This window comes from Stegastes partitus, unplaced genomic scaffold (assembly GCF_000690725.1).
Source record: "Stegastes partitus isolate 25-593 unplaced genomic scaffold, Stegastes_partitus-1.0.2 Scaffold275, whole genome shotgun sequence".
Classification (NCBI taxonomy): Eukaryota; Metazoa; Chordata; class Actinopteri; family Pomacentridae; genus Stegastes; species Stegastes partitus.
Window position 1 is genome coordinate 451,060 of NW_007578006.1, and position 19,949 is coordinate 471,008.

Sequence of the window (19,949 nt, forward strand, 5' to 3'; positions counted from 1 at the left end):
TGTTAACATTTTGGATTGACCAAGAGCACTGTAGTTGTACAATAACAAAATTAATCCTCAAAAATGTAACTTGCCTAATAATTGTGCACACAGTGTAGAAGGTCTTTCAGGGTCCATTGGACCCCAAGAAAGAATATGTGCAAAATATTTGTTGGTATTCATTATAGACTTTTATACTATGTTAAATGCATTTTCTGATAAGTTGACATATTTTGGTTGTAAATGCTTGACAAATGTCCCTCTTTTTATTTAAAAAAATAAAATCTCCAAAACTGAAAAAAACAATACCTGTTACCTAAACCAAATGGCCTGGGGTCCAAAAGACCCCAAAAGTCCTGAATAGGGTTAAAGACTGAATGAAGAGGTTTCACTTGGTTTATGTCTCTAATATGTACGACCTTAACCTTCAACACCACCAGCCAACCAGCTTTGAAAGGCTTGTTGTCTTTAAAAGAAAAAAATCCCAAATTACACAAATCTATCTGGCAGAAATGTTAAAAACAGAATTCAGATTTTCAACTTTCCGATTTTGAGCTAATCTCAGGTGACGTGTAATTCTGTAAAACCTGAAAAATTCTTTGCCCTTTGGCACAACCAATAAACCTTTAGTGTCTCTGCTGTGACCAACAGTAACGTGACAAAAATTGAGGGACTTTTTGGCTGAACTGCAGGCTGTGTTTACACAGAGCAGATAGGAGACAAGTATGGAAACAAATTGCAAAGGTAAGTAGTAAAATATCTGTAATAAGTCACAATGTTTTGCTAGTATTGGTAACACCTGCTGGCACTTAGAAAAACATTGTGCACGCTGATCCCAGGTTTTTAGATTTTTCATCAAAAAAAAAAGAGAAAAAAAAAGATGACTTGCGGTTTTATAACTATGTTAAGCGACAGAATAGATGTTTTTGAGTTCCCTCCACCTCTAGCCGTGGCTCTGCTGTTTCCACTGAGGTGCAGGACTTTATATTGCAGTGAAAAATGAGCCCACAGTGAGTGAAAACATGACAGGAGCAAAAGAACACACAGAAACTGCTTGGAGTTCAGAGGGTTAAGAGAAGCTGTAATCAGACATACAGTCAACAACAGCAGCAGCCCCGTGCAAGCTGAGACCTCCATAGCAGGCATTCATATCCTCCCACACAGTTAAAACACACAGAGCTCCTCGGGCCTCCAGCTGTAACCCTGAGATCATTTTTCATGTACTCAGATGCCCTCTACAGGACAGATCTTAGAACTCTGCAGGAAAAAAAAAACTTAAGTAAAAATACAAAATAATTGCAGCTAATAGACTATAATAATTGATAAAACTAAATGAAATGAATCAAACAGTTTTATTATACTTTCTCAAATATAGCTTTACTTACACAAAATAAACACTTTTTATTTTCTAATAACATATCAATCACAATGCAGCATCCTGTATGTACAGTACGTACACACACACTTAACACCTGGAGAAAGATGTCTAAATGTGTATATATGTATATTATAGTATATTACAGTCAGTTTTTACACTTACATGTGATTTTTCTATATTACAGAGTCAGTGTAAAGCAAAAGGTGGAGGAATTGTGCGTTGACCAGCGTTCAAAGTGTAATTTTTCCATCTCCGTGCCATATTTGGATGGACAGAGATCCATTTGTTGTTGTTTGGCTTTAAAAAAAGTAAATAAATTAAGGTTCACAAAGCTTCATAACAGGCTGAACAACTGTTGTGTTTGCTGGTAGAAACACTAAACCAGCATGGATGACTGAAATGAAACCTTAGAGAGTCATCGAATGTGGAATATCTTCCCATCACCCATAAAGTGGGTGCTCTTGAGGTACTTAAAAGGCTTCCATGCGTTACGATTTTTCTTTGCCAAAGAGGTTTCAGTCAGCACTGATGAAAAATCGCCAGCAGCAAAATGATAACATTAAGGGTGAAAACGAAATCTCATCAATTTTGTTAATAGAGATGTTTTAAATTGTTTTATATTTTGTTTGGACTTTTGTTGCGTTAAAGTGCTTTGAGTTGAGTTGAGATTTAATTTATTCAAGCATGACATTGTTATCAAATGATCAGAAATAACAAGAAAAGGCATTGATTTCCATCTGATAAGGTAAAACAGAATCACTGTACGGCCAGAAAAACACTGTGCTTGAAGAGCTGCAGGAATAAATACGTCCAATGTTAGATCCTACAGATGAAGAAATGAGGAAAGTTCAAGTTTTCGCAAGTCTTTCTTTTCCATTTCTGCTGTTCTTATTGGTCGTAATTCAAGTTTTTAACCTTGCTAACATATCCATATCCATATGCATTTTATTTTTTATTTTTTTAATCTGTTTGATGACATATCATGAGTGAAATAAATGGTAAACGCCATAGCTGAGTATTTCCACTTTGAGGCTGCAGTGTACTGATGGCAGTCTCCATCAGTCTACACGTGCAACTCTGATACACACGGATGCTTTCCTGATGTGATCTCAATGTAAGTCAGGTCCAGTCATTTTGTTTCCTTGTACAGTGGTTCTATGCTGAGCTGCAGCAGAAAGATATTTACAAAAATAGTTAACTGTGGATGTAAGATGGTAAAATTTTGGAAGATATCTTAAAGCACAACCTGCTGAAGGCTAATGTATTAGCTTCAGGTTAACTGTTCAATACATTTTTGGAGGGAAAGGAGCGGACCTTGGAGTATGTCTTCATCACTTACATTCAAAACACATCGGAAAGTATCCTTTCTTTCCCTAAAAGAAGGAATCTTTTAGGGTCTGGTATGAATAAGAGGAAAAATGATGACTCAGCATTCATATGGGTGCCTGACTATTATCTTAAGACAGATTACAACATTTACAACCTAATACATTCTGCATGTGGGTGGATACATTTTATGAATGAGAAGTGTCAGTGCTGCTGCTTGATACCACTTAAACAGCCAGCCGGTGTGTTTACTCCTGCAACACTCTAAAAATAATCATCTGAGGTAGCACCCTCACCCCCCTCCCTCACCTCCCTCCTTCCTGCTCTCCCTCCCTGAGAATCACAACATGCAGCCTGAGAGGGGACGCGTCTGGCTGCTGCTTCTATTTCAGGACGTGCTGAAAGTGTTGAGAATCACCCCTACCGTGGACATCATCATTGTCAGAAACAGCCCAATTATCTTCCTGTCCTCTTTCCAACTTTTCAACGTTGTCTTCTGCTGCTCCTCCATGCGCTTCTTGCGGGCCCTCATCTCCCTCTCTCTCTGCAGCTGCTCCCCGTAGTGACCCCGATAAAAGGCATCAAAATCAAATATGGGTTTTCCCCCCGGTTGAGTGAACTGCCTGGCACTGTGCTGCTGCGGGGAGCCTGTGGATCTGCCTGTGCTCTCTTTGGAGGATGGCCTCCCTGCATTTTGGATGTCGGACTGGCTCAGGATGCCCCGGTCATACTTCCTCCTCAGGCTGATGTTGCCCAGCACGGTGTACGCCTCGCTGATCTCAGAGAAGCACTGGATGGCCTCATTGCTGCCCGGGTTCTTGTCAGGGTGGTAGATGAAGGACTGTTTATAGTAGGCTGTCTTGATCTGGGACTGTGTGGCGCTGGGGGACACTTTGAGGATGTCATAATAGGCCGTCTTGCTTCTGTGCAGCAGAGGAGCATCTCCTGAACTCCACCTGTAGCTTCTAGTTGATGTAGAAGCGTTCAGGGTATCAGGGTGTAGTTTCCACCATGCTGATCTCTGCTCTGCCAGAATGAAGACGACAGTGCAAAAAGCTCGGAGCTGCTGAGTGGACCTGAAGGCATCAGGGTGGATGGAAACAGCTGCTCTGGTCCAGGCCGTCATCCGGCAGGGCTGCAGCTTCTCCTGGAGGAGACCTGCAGACAGGAACAGGGCTGTTTTATGAACATGTAGGTTCTCTCTGGTTTCAACCAACCAAATTAAACGTGGTGCAGTCAGCTCCACAGAGGTGGCACAAAGCAAAGTCCCATTTCCCTGCTGGCTGTCACTTCTCTTCACTCTGGAAAGTTTCTGTGATCTGCGTCGTGTTGTTTTGGTCGTGGACACCGACTGAACTTCACGTTGATCCAGAACAGATTCCTCTTCAGCCCGGCTGCCACCGGAGCCGCAGCTTACCGGGAGACTTCCGGGGTCTCCTCCGGTGCTCCTCGGTCGACTGTAGCCGGTTCTGAGAGCGGACAGCCGGTAAGCGCCGCTGCCCAGCCGCTGACCGACCTCTGCCATTTTGCCGAGGACAGGCCGGTGAGCAAACCGGAAAACGGCCGACGCTTCCGGCGCGTCATAAACCAAAGAACCAATCAGAGTCGATGTTTAGCACCACCGCCGACCAATGAATCTGCAGAACAGAAAGCGCGTCAGTAAAATTTTTATCTTGTGAAAATAAATATATAATTACATGGATTTTTTCCAAATAGAAGATTAGAGAGCCGGTTATTTCCAAGAAAGATAGTACATTTAAAATAATCTTTGCGTTGTCGGTTATTTTGTGTCTCTTTGTGGTCATGTTATGTCCGTCTGTAGTATTTTTCTTTTTTATCTCTTTGTGGTCAGTTTGTGTGTCTTTACTGACGTTTTTATTAAACTTTATTTAACAAGTGCACATATACAAATTTTACAAATTGCATGGCGGAAGATTAAATAACGATGACAGAGGTGCACCTTAAAGGGTTGCATAAGAAGTTCAAAATAGCAAGATAAATTACACACATACAAACAAAAAAGAAAAAAGAGCTAGAGCTTATTTTCTAAATTATAGTCTTCAGTACTGCTTACTAAGTCTAAAGCAATTTTATTTTTCAGGGCTTTGACATGTAAAAGAAATTAATTATGAAACACAGTAAATCTAGGTTTTACCTTCAGGAATTTTGATCTATGAATAAAACATTTACCAAGGGTTGGGATATAATTAAACAAGGAGTCATTACTGCTACGGTTCATTATTAGTCAAAAAATTATGTCCTTTGGGAGGAAATTATTCAGATGAGGAATCTTTGGAAAGAGCCAATTATGAACGTCCAGCCAAAACACTTCAGAACACATACATTGCAAAAATAAATGGTCAGTAGTTTCAGTGTCGTCACAAAACACACAATTATTAGTTTTGATACCAAATCTTTGTCTGAACAAGGCACTGGATGGGTACACACCATTTAAGGTTTCTTTGTAGTTATTGTGCTTCTCTTTCCTATTGTGTCCTTTTGCATCTCTCTCTAGTTTGTGTCTTTCTGTAGTCATTTTGTGTCTGCTTGTGATAATTTTCTATTGCTTGGCTATCATTTTGTGTCTTGTGTAGTTGTTCAGTGTCTCTTTCTAGAATTTTTTGTTTATTGCTTTGTGGTGGTTTTGTGTCACTTTAGTCTGTGTTTCTTTGCAGCCCTCTGTGGAAACTAAATAAACGGAGATTTCAAATGTTATTTTATACACACACACACACACACACACACACACACACACACGCATACATATAACATTTTTGATTATTTTCAGTTTATTTTTTTTCTTCTGCTGTTGATGTTATGTTGATGAAATACCTGTCTCTTTATAATTAAAAAGAGAATTAAAAATTAGTTATATTTAATCTTAGTTCTTTTTTTTAAAAGATAGATGCTCAGTGGGTGGCGCCCTTCACAGGAAACCACGTTTATTAAACTCGACGAAGAAGTTGCTGCTTGCGTCGCTTGTGGATGACGTCGCCGTATTTCACGTGTGGGTCGCCTGCTGCCTCAACGATTAGCTTGTTTATAATCTGAATTTATTGATACTGTACATATCGACGCACACTCAGAGGAAACATGGCCTCCAGCTGTCGACGACCCGAGCACTCAGCTCCTCCAGATGTGGTCAGTTTCACGGTTTATTGTGTTTTTAGCTGCTGGAATCTGACAATTAGCTTCTGCACCGTTTTGGATTTTTAAAGGTCTCTGCTAATGAAGCTTAGCATCTCAAATAAGGCTGATTTATTGAGCAGTTGGTTAAGTAGTCAAGCATTATTTTAACTCTGGGATTGGCAGCGTCCCGTTTTTTCCATGTAGGTTTGTTTCGTCTGGTGTAATGAATTTCTAAGAGGCTGAAACTGGAGCTACAGTTGTGCTTGCAGCTATTGTTATTGATCTGCTAATCTGATCTGCTCTTATCTTTGCAGTTCTATAATGAAGAGGAAGCAAAGAAATACTCTCAGAAGTGAGTCTGGATGTTGATGATGTTAACTCTGTGTCAGCCTCTTGAACATTTTATATGATAATAGACAACTCTGCCTTAACAGGGTTGATGTTTTTGACCTCTATTTTAATGTTTTTATTCTGTACTAATCTTCAGTTTTGTGAACAGCACCTTTTACATGTTGCTCATAGTTTAAGTGTGTGTTCTTGCATGTTTGTGTTTTACACAGTCTGCTTTCTATATATTCTTTGTTAGTTTTGTTTGCTTGCTTTCTTGGTAAATGTGTACAAGTGTAGAGCTTCAACTTGTAATCAAGTTAATTAAATTCTTACTGGTTTTAGGATGCAACATTATATTCCCCAAATCTTAGTTTCTCATTACTCTGGCTCTCTGATTTTAAGACTTTAGGGACTTTTCCTGTTCTAACATTGAGATTTAGATGTAGTTGTGACAGTACCGTGACTTTTAGCATCAACAATATGATGCTGAATCTCTGGTCTTGTACAGCTCAAGTGTATTTTATTAGTTTGAATGCATTAAAAAGAGAAAAACAGAATAAGATCAATGAAACACCACATCTCCTCTGTACACTTTCACCAGGATGACTTTACTTTGATATGTGCTGCTGTTGCTGAAAGACTCCAAATCATATAACTTTTTTTGGTGGAACATGAATTCACATATCATTAACTAGATTTACACTTTATAAAGACAATGCCTGTTGTTGCATTGTATAAACTGACCTTACTCCTTCAAATTATTGGTATGCCTGGGTTTTAAAAGTCTCATTTAGACTGACTTTATCCATTAGACAAAACAGCATTGTGTGGTCAACTATCAGTAACTACTTGTCTGATTCTGTGTACTAGTAGAGAGTTCAGTTTGCTTAATATATATGGAGATCACATACGAAACAGTGTCAGAAATCATGTTGTGTTTGTTTTGCTTCATAGCTCTCGAATGATTGAGATCCAGACCCAGATGTCAGAGAGAGCTGTGGAGCTTTTAAACCTGCCAGAGGGACAGCCCTGCTTTCTACTAGATGTCGGGTGAGGGAGTGACATGTACAATGTTTACGCTATTAACTTAAAGCAGCACTTGGAGTTAGAAATAATACAATAATTTTTAATTCTCACAGTTAGTTAGTCTAAGCATAGCCTCAGTGGGATGTGATTATTTTTGCCATGCTGAATGAAGAGATGCTTATGTGTGTCTACATGACAGTCAGACTTTTCTGAATGTTTTATTGGACATTTATTTTTATGTTTGCTAAGTTTTAGCATAACCCACTGTAAGAGCCAGAACAGTCCAATAATGCTGTACACTTGTGATGACAAACTGACTGTCCTCTGTCTCTCAGCTGTGGCTCTGGTCTCAGTGGAGACTATCTGTCAGAGGAGGGACACTACTGGGTTGGAGTCGACATCAGCACTGCAATGCTGGGTTAGTCTGACACTCTTGCATTTAAACAAGATGCTATAGCTGAATGATATACCCATATAACATTGATCGTGACTAAAATATCATATTAATATATTACACTAATTGTCAAGATTTGATTACCTTCATAATGTAACCTAGTTAAGTTTACTTGTTCAAGTGTAAAGCTAAATTACAGTCAAGTGATGCAGCATTTAGAAAAACAGACATGATTGACATGAACAATGAAATTATTTTGCCATATTGATGTCACCTGTAATGATAATAATGTTAATGTGGTAAAACATGGATAGTTTTACCCAAAGTATTGTGCTAGGACTGGCGTGTGTTCCCAAAAGAATCCCAGCTGCTCACAAAATCCAGACCAGTTTTGAAGAAGAAAATCTTAAAATCAGACGCACATATTGTGCATGAATAAAGTCAAGCTCCGGGCACTTGCTGGCTTTGAATATTAAGTTCTAGCTTTGAGAGCACCCGGGGCTGCAGATCAACATCAATAAACTTTATAAGATGTTGCACAACTTTGTTTACCAAGTATTTTTATTTTTTCGTCTTCATCAAGATGTTGTTTTGTGGTGGTTGTTTCTGAGTTTTATATACAATCCAATGATAAATCATGCAACATGTAGACCGCCAATGTTTTACAAAACTTGCAGCTTCTTTTTAGCTGGAAGGTTTTTGTGTATTAAACAAAGATCACATCCAAAGTTTCTTCTGTATTTTTAGATTTTATGTTTTTAAGTGTACATTTATGTGACTGGGTGATGTGGATAAATTCCTGAAACACTGATCAAATGTAAACGTCTTCCCTGAGACAGATGTTGCACTGGACAGAGAAGTAGAAGGAGACCTCTTATTGGGGGACATGGGACAGGGGATGCCTTTCCGACCCGGCACCTTTGACGGCTGCATCAGGTGAAGGACTAAGAGTGCTTACGCAACAAGATGAAGGACTTTCACTGAAAGTTCAAGTGATTTCTCACTTTGTTTTTTACATTATGTTCTCTTCCCTCTCAGTATCTCTGCCCTGCAGTGGCTCTGTAATGCAGACAAAAGGTCACACAGTCCACCAAAGAGACTCTTTAGCTTCTTTAGCACTCTGTACTCATGTCTGGTAAGGTTTTATTTGTCCTTTGGATTCCTTTTACAATTCAAACATCCAGTTACCTTTTTTTTTTTGTGATGAAGCCTTTTAATCATTTCTGTTTGCTCTTTCAGTCAAGAGGCTCACGTGCAGTTTTCCAGCTTTACCCTGAGAACTCGGAACAGGTGAAAAACATGACCTCCACTTTTGTGTTGACTTTGAGTCCTCCTGAATCCTTTTACTCACCTGCAGTTTAACCTCTTTCCTTGCTTAAGCTGGAGCTGATCACGACGCAGGCCATGAGGGCAGGTTTCAGTGGAGGCATGGTGGTGGATTACCCCAACAGCAGCAAGGCCAAAAAGTCAGTACCGTTCAGAAACAGGCTTTTATTATGACGTGTTCAGCCACAGCCGTCCGCAATTGATTGTTTCTTAATAACCTGTGAAATTAGTATCAGTGTACTCAGAACACAAGGTTAATTAGAGCAGGATGATGTTCATATTGATTCAACTGTTTGTCACATTAGCCACGTGATAAATTGGTAAACATGAAGGTGTTTGCTGGATTTTCATTCACACACTGCTTGTTTACCTCCAGGTTCTTCTTGTGTTTGTTTTCTGGAGTCGCAGGAGTCCTTCCCAAAGTAAGAAACACAGGAGTTAGTGGTTAACAGAGTGAATGAGTGCTTTTTGTTTTATATACGTCATGATCACTGTGGTCTCTTTTTGTGTGTTTCAGGGATTGGGGTCAGAAACATCAGACAGAAATGTTCCAAACCAGGTTCAGTTTTCAGGACAAAGGTAAAGATATTCGTGGACTCTGTGGAGTTTATTTCAGCTTTTGTGGATGTATTTGTTGGTGTATTTTACTCAGACAAATATAAGTTAATGAGATACAGCCTGAGGACGTTGAAGGCTCGGATAAAAGTGTTTTAATTGCTCTTATTTTTCTTAATGTGTTTACTATCTACTGTTCAGTGTTGACTGCTGAAATGAAAATGTACCAAATGTATGAGATTTAACAGCCATATATTTTAATTAGCTGTTTGTTTTGCTTTTTTTCTTTTTTAAACATTTTGCGAACAAAATGATTTGTGAGGGAAATAATTGTCCTATTAATTGATCTGGCTGTTGTAATTTACTCTCATTAGGATAATTCATGGTTTGTATTTGATTTCTATGAAAACATTCCGTTTATTACCTGCCGTTGGGATCATAAGCAGGTCTTGGCCTCGATAAGTGCAGGTTCAGTCATACCTGCCTTGATGGAGCCTAAAGACCAAAAGAAATGTGAAAGGGCTGTTGTCCTGCCTGACTTGAAACCCTGTCAGGCAGATTTTCCTCCTTTTTACATTCTAATGTTCAAGTCTCTGACTGCATGTTTGAGGTATTTTGCATCAGAAGTTTTGTAGCAAATACACATTTTAAATACATTAATCAGCTGCACTTTGTCTCTGTCAAGATGCCGTTTTAAAAACATGAAGGGGAAATCGTTGAAGAAGGGACGAGATTGGATCATGGAGAAGAAGGAGAGAAGGAGAAGACAGGGGCGGTACGTACATGACTGTATTTAACCTCTTACAGGCCTATAATAGGATGTGTTAGGATTTCATGAGCTGAAATGTCCAACCTCTGAATGTTATAGTATACTTAATATGAGCTTTAATTGAATTCCACCTCTGATTAGCTGTATTTTTTAACACTCACCTCCTCTCTCTCCGCTGTGTATTTTCTCTCCTGCAGGGAGGTTCGAGCCGACACAAAATACACCGGACGTCAGCGAAGACCTCATTTCTAGCTCTGACTCATGCAGCTGTGCCTTCATTAGCCCTGGTCTGGAACGGCCCGCACACAGTCACCTGTGGAGAGGCTGAGTGATTGGACTCGGTTAATTTATCAACTCTTCAATTCAAGTCGATGCCATGCAAGTGTGAAATGCTATTATAGCCAATAGTTTTTATATTTCGGCGAGCGTTCCACAATTTGTTTCTCATAAATGGCGATGTGATTGCTGCATGTTCAGTTTGGCTGGAAGTACATGAATAAATGAGTGTGCTGCCTGCTGGTGGCAGAAAACACAGTGAAGACAACACGGAGAGTTGAATTTTTAGAAATGACAAAATGGCAAATCTGCCTTCCCTGATCAGCGGTTTATTGTATTATCTACAATATTTTCTTAATTAAAGCTAAGCAAAATTGCTTTTTGGATGTTTAGTCTTTTAATTGGGTGAACAAGCCCTATGTATTAGTGAAAACTACACTTTAACATTCTCAGTTGACAACAGCAACCGTGCTGATGATTTGGAATTTTTCTAGATTTTTTATGGGTAATTATTACTGGTCAAAAAATACATTAAAGATGTAAACCATTTTATAAGCATGGTGTTTTTGTTACAACAGAAGAGAAAAAAGTGGGATGGTTGCAATGAAATTGATAGTAAACTTAGATTACAGGGGTTTAGTAAAAGTACTAACACAACACTAAAACTACTCCTTTACAAGTAAAAGTCCTGCAATTCAAGTGTTACTTCTGTTGAAGTATGTAAGTATGTAATTAGGAAAGTGTACCTAAAGTACTAAGAGTAAATGTGCTAACTGCAGAAAGATGCCTCCTGTCACTTGTACACTTCTGAATTATTATTGCATTAATATTTATCGTTCAATAATATAAAATAATTATTTTACTGTTTTTCAAAATCCAACTACCAGGCTGCAACTTAATTTCACTGTGGATTCATCTGCTGATTTATATTAAATACTTAAATCATTAGGGTAGGCTACTTGAATAAAAGTAAAAGTTACATCCCATCGCTGGATCTAAATATATATAATTTGATATCAGTAACATTCCAGCAGTACCAAAGATACTTTAAAATAATACACAATAAGTATCTCATAAGAATACTATAATTTTCCACAATTAAAATAATTTAATACTTTTTATCCTGAAATTCTTTTTGGCTTTTAATGTTTAATGAAGGATATTTTGTGTGGAAAACAATGAAACTACCCATAATATGTAGTAAAAACATATATTGTAACATAGATGAATTAATAGACATAATGATAAATTACAAGTATATATATATATTCACATTTACATACATTCTTGTTTTCAATATTTTTGTTGTGAAAACATCGGCAATTATACAAGATATTAATTTACAAATCTATGTAGAATTACAGAATCAGTTCTTCTTTTGCTAATAATTGTCACTCGCTGCTTGTGATTTTAGACATTAGGATCAAATTGTGACACTGACAGTTCTAAAAAACAGATTTTGTCTCATACAAAGCTTATTTTACACTAGATATGTGAATTCACTGCTTATTTTATTTTTTAAATAATTGTACTGATATGTCCATCCTTTTTAAATATGGGGTGGGTGGATTTAAATTTTTATTTTATTTATTTATTCATTTATTTAACAGTGTCGCGTGTTTATTTAAATTCTAAAATCCTAATTTTTACAAACCACATCGGGATAACTCCGAGGTGTCAGTCCATTTCGCCAGAGGTCGCTGTTCGCTTTGGCACAATGGAGAGCACCTGGGCGTTATCTCTGAACCTGCTCAATCGATAATCACACTCAACACAATTTCAGCACTCAGACAGACTCTCTGCTCGGGTCAAGTCTTTATTAAACCAACCTCTGTGCGGTCAGACACTTATTCACTGAACTAAAAAGAAACTCTGAAAACAGGTTCTGGCTCGGAGAAGAAGAAGAAAAAAAAAATCAATTAGTGCGGAAGTTGCGGGTGCGTAATGGGTTAATGGCGGAAGGCCTCGCCTCACCTTTTGTGCGCGTCACCCGGCTCTGAAAAGTGCTCCCACCATCCCAGCATCCAAAACCAGAGCAGAAAATCACCGCCGCCAGACGCGCCTCCTCGCCTCGGTCACATCAGCCTGGTCGGTCTCCGCCCCGCCGCTCCATCATCATCACCAACACGCATCCAGGAGACGACGGGAACTGAAGGAATAAGAGTGATTTACGGGCGAAAAAGGGAACCATGAAGGACCGCATGCAAGAACTTAAACATGTAAGTTTGGTTCTTTTACACTCGTCTGCAGCCACCTGTTCCGTGAGCGCCTTGTTTTGTGTGTGTGTGTCGATGTGTGCTTTTTATAGCGCGTCCAAAGAGCGCAGATGTACGGAGCAGGGCGCGCTGATTGAGCAACAGTTGTGACTCTCTGGGTCTGATGGAGGCTCAGATTTAAAACAGGCAGCGGGCGCATATTGCAACCGAGGTTTACTATTTGCGCAAAAAGCGGGTGATATGAAGGATTTTACGCATTTACGCAAAGTCAAAGTCATTTTCTCCTCCATTGTCTTATCGCACAATCACTTTGATCTCCCTCTTAAATCAGTTTAAAGGCTATTACAGCATGACTGAGGAGGGAGTTACTGGATAGACACTTTGTAGGCAGCTTAATTGGATCTGATCTCCACAGTGTGATGCGTTATTCAGTAGTAGATTTGTTTTCTGGAGTCTTTCGGAATTTAGTAGTTATTCAACAACAGTTGGATTGAAAATCGTGCAGCATTTGTGGAAATAATCCGCAGGTTCATTAATTATTTTGTGTCTGTGAGTGTGTGTGGTTTGATCGATCTGGCCAACTATGTGCGTGTGTGACTGGAGTAGGAAATTGGTCCCAGCTCGCCCATTTCACCTGCTAAATGTCCGCCCTCTGCGCGTCACAGCAGCCAAAAAACCCTTCACTGGGCGCAACGTTTTGTCTGTTTCCCGCAAGTGTTCTGCCATTTATTCCAGCTCTGTGCGTTCGGACAGAGACAGGACTTCAATCTGACATAAATTAATCCGTTTTTTTCTATTTTAATCCCCTCATGAAGATAAAGCCTTGAAAATCTTTGATTTGTGCGTTTTGACCTCCTGGCATTTGCAATCACCCCTGCTCATGTGACATCTAGTTTGGAAAAACAGTCTTGAATGGTTTGTTCACAGGCAAAATGAGACCAAGAGGATGGAGGACTGATTGGGTTTTTGGCTTGACAGATCCAGAGTCAGTGACAATCCTCCACAGGAATGCGACTATATAGGTTACTGTATGTGTCTGTGTGGTAAAGTGGCCTATGTCAGATCTGGGTAATTGGCAGTTAAGCTGAGGACAGAGAGGGGAAACAATTTACAGCTCCTCAGTTTTCAGTGAAGATCTAGCTTTGAATTGGCCTCAGGGGAGACAACCAAGCCTTGCCAATCCTGTGTGTGTGTGTTCGTGTTCAGGAGAGGCGTGTCTTCAGGCTGCCACACTGCTGGAAAGATGCAGTTGTACAATTTGAGACTAGAGAAATTGCCCAAATCTTCCTCAGCAGCTTCAGTTAGAAACCGTCCGCAGCCAAAATCATGTCAGACTGACAGCGATGGCATACCAGCTGCCAATTCGGTTTCATCAGTTCTGATCATTTTGTCTCATATGTGAGAATTGGCAGCTGGAGCGGCTCCAGATGGACCTTTTTAGACGATCCGGACCAAATAAATTTGAAATTGCAAGTCACAAAGTGTTATTTCCCTTCAGCACTAGATTAATATTGTTTTCCGTTTACAGCCTCGAGTTAACGCAGTTACTTGAATCTGGTGTAGATGTCTCTGTGGGTCTGGACAGCTCATTACAGCAGCACAGTAGGATGCATGTGTGATTATGTAAAAACTCACGACGCCAGTGCACAGAACCAGGGGTGCAGCAAATTGTAATTTCTAATTAATCTGTCCATTTTTTATTGGTTGTACATTGAAATATGATCATAACAAGCATCCAGAGCCCGAGATCACATCTTCAGATCGTGTTTTGACTAATCAACATTTTAAAACCAAAGATTTTAGGGATGTAAAGCAAAGAAAAGTGATAAATTCTCTCCTTTGAGAAGCTTGAACAAGCTAATTCAGTCATATTGACTTGATAAATTATCAGCTGATGGACCGAAACCTTTCAAGCCCCTGATTTAATTTGTAGAATTGTTGTGCAAATGAGCCCTTCTGAGATTTGGTGGTGAGATTTCAGCGAGTTGCTGCCAACACTTCAGCTCAGTGTGGCACAGAGTTGTGCTCAGTGTTTTAGTTGTAGCACCAAATACTTGACAAATCGTCCAGCAAAGTGGCACCACACCTTTTACTTCTTATTTTGCTGGTCCACTGATGAATCAAGTTGAAACATTTCAGCTCAGATGATTTTTACAGACCCTTGCAGGGCCATCAATGGTCTTTGCTTCTGGCTTTCTATTTTCACTGTATAGCTCTAATAGATTTAAGATGTTGGAGAGCCCCTTCAAGAAGTGCTACCTTCGGTGTCTGCACCCTGAGAACTTCAATTTCAAGGCCTTTGTGACCTGATTGGCAGCGAGAAAGAGCACCCTCGTCTATAAAACAGGAACCAGAGGTCTTATATGGTTTGGGAGGAGACTGTACAGTTAAACATCTGCTGATGGCTCAGTCTGAATTCATGCATCTCACTTCCAGACTGAGGGACATCTAGAAGGATTGGGTTGGAGACCAGAGTGCCCAGCTCTTTTTCATAGCTTTCATAAGTAGAGAAAAATTATGACTAAACAACTATATTTCTGTTGCATTTTTTTCACTGGGCTGCTAACTTTCACAATAGATATAAAACCAAACCCTGCACGGTGTATTCTAGTTGAGTACATCTACTCAAGGATGACCCCAAATATCTCTTCATGCTGATAGTTGACTCAGTCTGACTTACCAGATGTCGATTGCAGCCTTAAGTCTGCCATTGGTTGCACATTTCACATGGTTTCCTCTTTCCCTTACACTATTTGCGTGTTACCATTTACAAAAAGCCCTTCACTACAGGAAACAAGAAGAACCAAAAACTCTGAGCTTAACCTACCACAGTCAAAATTTTTGGTTTTTTCAATCTGTAGCGTGCAGTAAGGCAGCCCTGCTATTTTTTTGGCAGATTAACCATTTTATGGCAAGTACTCGTCTCCATGCATGCAAATGTTCAACCAAAACAACTCCACCTGTCAGTGTTTTGAAGGGACACCATTCCTGCATCTTTGGCTTAGCTCCATCCAAGATGATTGTGATTGGTTTAGAGATATACAAACAAGCCAGAGTTTATTTTGATTTTTAGAACAATGATAATGAGGAGGGGCTGCGAGGTGGCTCGGTGGTTAGCACTGTTGCCTCGCAGCAAGAAGGTCGCTGGTTTACGTCCCAGTGAGGACACCCAGGATCTTTCTGCGTGGAGTTTACATGTTCTCCCCGTGCAGCGTGGGTTCTCTCCGGGTTCTCCGGCTTCCTCCCACACAGTCCAAAAACATGTTGAGGTTAATTGGTGATTCTAAATTGTCCGTAGGTGTGAATGTGAGTGTGCTTGGTTGTCTGTCTCTGTGATAGACTGGCGACCTGTCCAGGGTGTCCCCTGCCTTCGCCCTAAGTCAGCTGGGATAGACTCCAACCCCCCTGCACCCCAGAGAGGATTTAGGTGTATACATAATGGATGGATGATAATGAAGACCATTCTGTGCTAATGAATGAACTGGGTATGCAAGAACATGTGAATTTGGGGATTCTGCTAGAGGCTGTAACAAAATCAGAGGTCACCTTTTTTAATTAACTTTTCTGCTCTCATTAAGCGGCATTAAAAATGATTGTCAGGCTTTGATAGGAAATGCCAACCCTGTCTCACAAAAATTACATTCCTCTACAACTAAACTGTATTCTCATTTACATTTTCAAAGAAATTAATTTTCTCTCCGAAAGGTGAGGCGACGATGTCACAGGAAACAATTCCTCCGTCAACGAGCTTTAAAGTCAGCGCTAGGCCATCAAGAGCAGGTGGAGGCAAGTCTACAGCAGGACTTTCACGCAGGAGGTTGGGTTTGCATCCCATGAAGGGGCCCTTAAAAATGAACCTAAGTTTCATTTTTACGCGTGTTTACTTTAGTGCTCACTCACCAAAGTAAGGTCAGGCTTATGGGCTTTCTGGAAAGGGTCATTAGGCACCAAAACTACTCAGTGAGGTTCAGAAAAATGGTTTGAGTTTAAATAAAACCCTTCACCACATGTTAGAAGGTTCTCCTCCTTTTTCCAGTACAGTAGTAATTCATCAAAATATTCTCAAAATTGCAATATGGTCAAGTGCGACATCCAGATTGCATTAGCTGCACATTTTTTAACAAAGATGAAATGTGTCATAAAATAACAATAGAAATCAAGCAAAGTAAATTCTGCAGGTATACTTCGTACAGACTGCAATATAATCATTTTTATATTATTTTCCAGTGGAAAAGTATTTTTTTAAAATGACTGTTCTTACTAAAATTGTGACTCATGTTGCAAATGTAAGTGCAGGAGTCATTTTTTGCATGTAGTTCAACCCTAGTTACCGGTGTGATGAGCTTTCTCCCATATGATATATGACTGATTACCTGAGAAGGAGCGACTGTGAAGAATGAAAATAAATGGCAGAGTTATGTTGATTAGAAACATATTTGTGATACGTTGTGATACCTCAGTTCAGCTCATCTGCCCAGAGCCAGTCCTGTAAATGTTTTTGTCCCCAAATGTAAAATCCGTGTACCTCACTGCATGGAACTCCTCTGGGTCATTTTTGGAACATCTGGCAAATACCCGATCTGTATCAGAACAAATGTTTTTGGTTTCAAATATACTCTGTCATTGTTTATCTAAAGTTTTGGTGGAAGTGTATTGTGCTACATTTTGCCATCTGCTTGATGTGTTACAAAGATATTACATAGGCATTATATATATATACTTTACAAACAAACACAAATGTGCAAAAAGAAGACATACAAGCTTTACAGATTTTGTTTGCACGTGTGTTTTTGTGGAGACACAATGCAGGTTTTACTCACCCATGTGCTTGGGTGTCATTTTGGCAGGAAATTGAGTTTTGCTCCGGTTTGTGTGAGGGTGCAGGGTCTGCTCCAACATTGCCCATATGCACATAAAGCTACTTCAGGAGCTCAACACCTGCCCACGACTCTGCTCTCGCAACAGCTCATTAGCTCTCTGCCTCAAGCTGCCAGGCTCAATAACTAAAATGGTCATACAGCGTCTCCCCTCCCTTCACCTTGTCCCATCACTCCCAGTTGGCCCAGCAGTGATTTAGTGACAGATGGCGCAGATATGATGCGTTTGTCAGTCGTCTTCAAGCTCTGAGACCTGAGGGGAAACACTCTGATGAGGTTATGACAGATTTCACACACCACGGGGGCTCTTATAAATCAAATGTGATTGTTTATCATTTTGTGGCAGTGACTTATTTATTTAGGCCGACATTATGAACGCTGCACCTGTTGCAGGTCATTTCGCCGTCACATCTCGCCCTGACGTTTTATCAGCTCCGTCTTTTTCCTTCTGTCTCATCGTTTGATTGACTATATCTGCCTATTTTTCCCATCTCTGCCTCTTTAATAATAACCCTCTCCTTTCTTCCATCCTCTCCTTAACGGTGAGTTCCTCCATTATTGCTCTTTGCTCTTTTGATATCAGTGATTTATCAGATGGCTTCTCCTGCATTTTTTCCGGTCCTTTATCCCTCCTGACTTGTGTGTTCAGCCTTGTTGCTCACTGCTAGTGTTGGTTCAGGCAGCTCTTTGTGTGTGTGTGCATGCTGGGGGTACTCACTGTCACTGTCTGTTTGGCGTTAGAGTGACACATTAACTAATAGGATGGATGTGGAGCACCGACTCAGAGGACTCTTGTTTCTTTTTATTAAGCCTACCCTCCTTTTTTCAATTTCTTTATCTCACTTTATTCTATGCCTTTACCTTTTTTTCTGTCCTGTCTTTGTCTCTGATCTTGACTCTTGACATTTCGTCATTGCCTCTAATACCAGTGAGGAAAAAAAGAGCCGCTTTAGCTCCTGTTGAACTGAACGATGATCCTGCCGGGTCAGAGGTTTTATTTGTGCTCGTTTAAAGCCGTGAGCTTCTGTAAACTCTGCGGTGGACCAACTGGCTGCTTTCTGTTTGTGACCCTGAGCTGAGACTTATCCATAAAGCCAGTGGTGAAGGGGAATAAAGTAGCAGTAAAATGCTTTATCATTGCACTATATTATCAGAAAGTCACACACAGTTACAAACACATTATTCATTAACACATAGATGCTAAATGATTGCATTAATGAGCCATGAAATGAGTGTGACCAATCTGGCATTTCACCAGGGACTTGTCTGTCTTTGCAAATGAGGTGACAGTTGCGATGATATCCAATATCTGTTGGCTGCTAATTGTTATTTTTGAAACGTGTGAATAGACGGTTCATTGAACCATTGTTTGGTGACGATTGATTCCAACCAGTGAGAATTTCTGCAAATAAATGTGTTGCGATATCAGTGTCACTTCTGATAATGCTGTACTACTGATTGTTGTCGACTGCGTGGCAAAATCTTGTCTCTTGTAAAGAGAGGCAGCTTTTCAAGGCGTGAGCTAATGGAGATGGTAATAATAGCAAACTACAGTGATTCTGTGATCAAACTTTTGCCATCTGTTGTTAAAGACTTAGCTTCAGGTCATCTTTGTTACTGCTGCGAAAATTGAATTGTTAATGCGCTGACCTCCCCTTACACATTAGCTTTAATTGATGGCAGCAGAATGGCTCCTTAGCAGCGCAGATAACACTTTTTTTTGTCTCAGATACTTGTTGGAGATTAGGCTGTGAATTATTATTGTCCTTATTAAGCGCCGAGTAGCTCTGCCTGTCTTTATTGCATGATAACATCTCATAGTATTAATCTGATTCGTTTGCCAGCTTGAGGCTGAACAGGCACCGTTAACTGACAAGTCCTCCAAAGTAAACAGTGACATAGGATATTTGCAAAAAAACTATCCTTAAGAATAGGCATTTTCTGATTCGGTACCCCAGTCTGCAGGACAGCATCACTACCACAGATCACTGCCAATTGTTTCACAAACTCATATTCTGTAGGGAGAGTTTGGCTAAATTTGGCAACAAAGATAAGTGGATACACCTCAGTGCAAAATCATTTAAATGTCAAATAATTCAAAATTGTACGGCCTCTAAATACTTGCAGTATTTCTAAACTGGCAAGTTGAGAATTTCTGTAAAAGACTATTGAAAATACAGACCCACACACAAGTTAGAAAACTTGAGTTGTGATCTCCTATCAGCTTAACTGAGTGAAAACCAGGACTTTTTTGTTTTCTGCCTGTATGTATCTGCATGTCTGCATCATGGCTCCACACAGCCTGCCAGGGGAATCGATAAATCAGAATTTTTGACTTTACAAACATGGAAATTGATACAGGAAGATG

General features: G+C 39.9%; 2 protein-coding genes across 2 annotated transcripts; one reads left to right on the forward strand and one right to left on the reverse strand.

Annotated features, from left to right (window-relative positions):
- Nucleotides 1–1,033: 1,033 nt before the first annotated feature.
- Nucleotides 1,034–4,226, reverse strand: dnajc30b (DnaJ (Hsp40) homolog, subfamily C, member 30b). The gene is made up of 2 exons (XM_008282544.1): nt 3,108–4,226; nt 1,034–1,236 (listed from the first exon to the last, which is right to left on the reverse strand). Exons 1-2 carry the CDS (start codon nt 4,206–4,208, stop codon nt 1,204–1,206), a joined length of 1,134 nt encoding a protein of 377 aa, XP_008280766.1. The 5' UTR covers nt 4,209–4,226; the 3' UTR covers nt 1,034–1,203.
- A 1,420-nt stretch (nt 4,227–5,646) lies between these two features.
- On the forward strand, nt 5,647–11,040 carry bud23 (BUD23 rRNA methyltransferase and ribosome maturation factor). Its single transcript, XM_008282545.1, has 12 exons — nt 5,647–5,824; nt 6,127–6,164; nt 7,097–7,192; nt 7,504–7,586; nt 8,402–8,498; nt 8,601–8,697; nt 8,802–8,852; nt 8,943–9,028; nt 9,265–9,310; nt 9,406–9,467; nt 10,129–10,218; nt 10,410–11,040. Exons 1-12 carry the CDS (start codon nt 5,777–5,779, stop codon nt 10,462–10,464), a joined length of 849 nt encoding a protein of 282 aa, XP_008280767.1. The 5' UTR covers nt 5,647–5,776; the 3' UTR covers nt 10,465–11,040.
- The last annotated feature ends 8,909 nt before the right edge of the window (nt 11,041–19,949 follow it).

Excerpts from the sequence above, each read along its gene's own strand:
- dnajc30b (XM_008282544.1), bottom strand. The coding sequence starts at position 4,208 with ATGGCAGAGGTCGGTCAGCGGCTGGGCAGCGGCGCTTACCGGCTGTCC. Across the intron at positions 1,237-3,107 it reads TGACAATGATGATGTCCACG|AGTTCTAAGATCTGTCCTGT; the intron begins GTAGGGGTGATT and ends TTTTTCCTGCAG.
- bud23 (XM_008282545.1), top strand. The coding sequence starts at position 5,777 with ATGGCCTCCAGCTGTCGACGACCCGAGCACTCAGCTCCTCCAGATGTG. Across the intron at positions 8,853-8,942 it reads ACCCTGAGAACTCGGAACAG|CTGGAGCTGATCACGACGCA; the intron begins GTGAAAAACATG and ends TCCTTGCTTAAG. Across the intron at positions 10,219-10,409 it reads AGAAGGAGAAGACAGGGGCG|GGAGGTTCGAGCCGACACAA; the intron begins GTACGTACATGA and ends TCTCTCCTGCAG.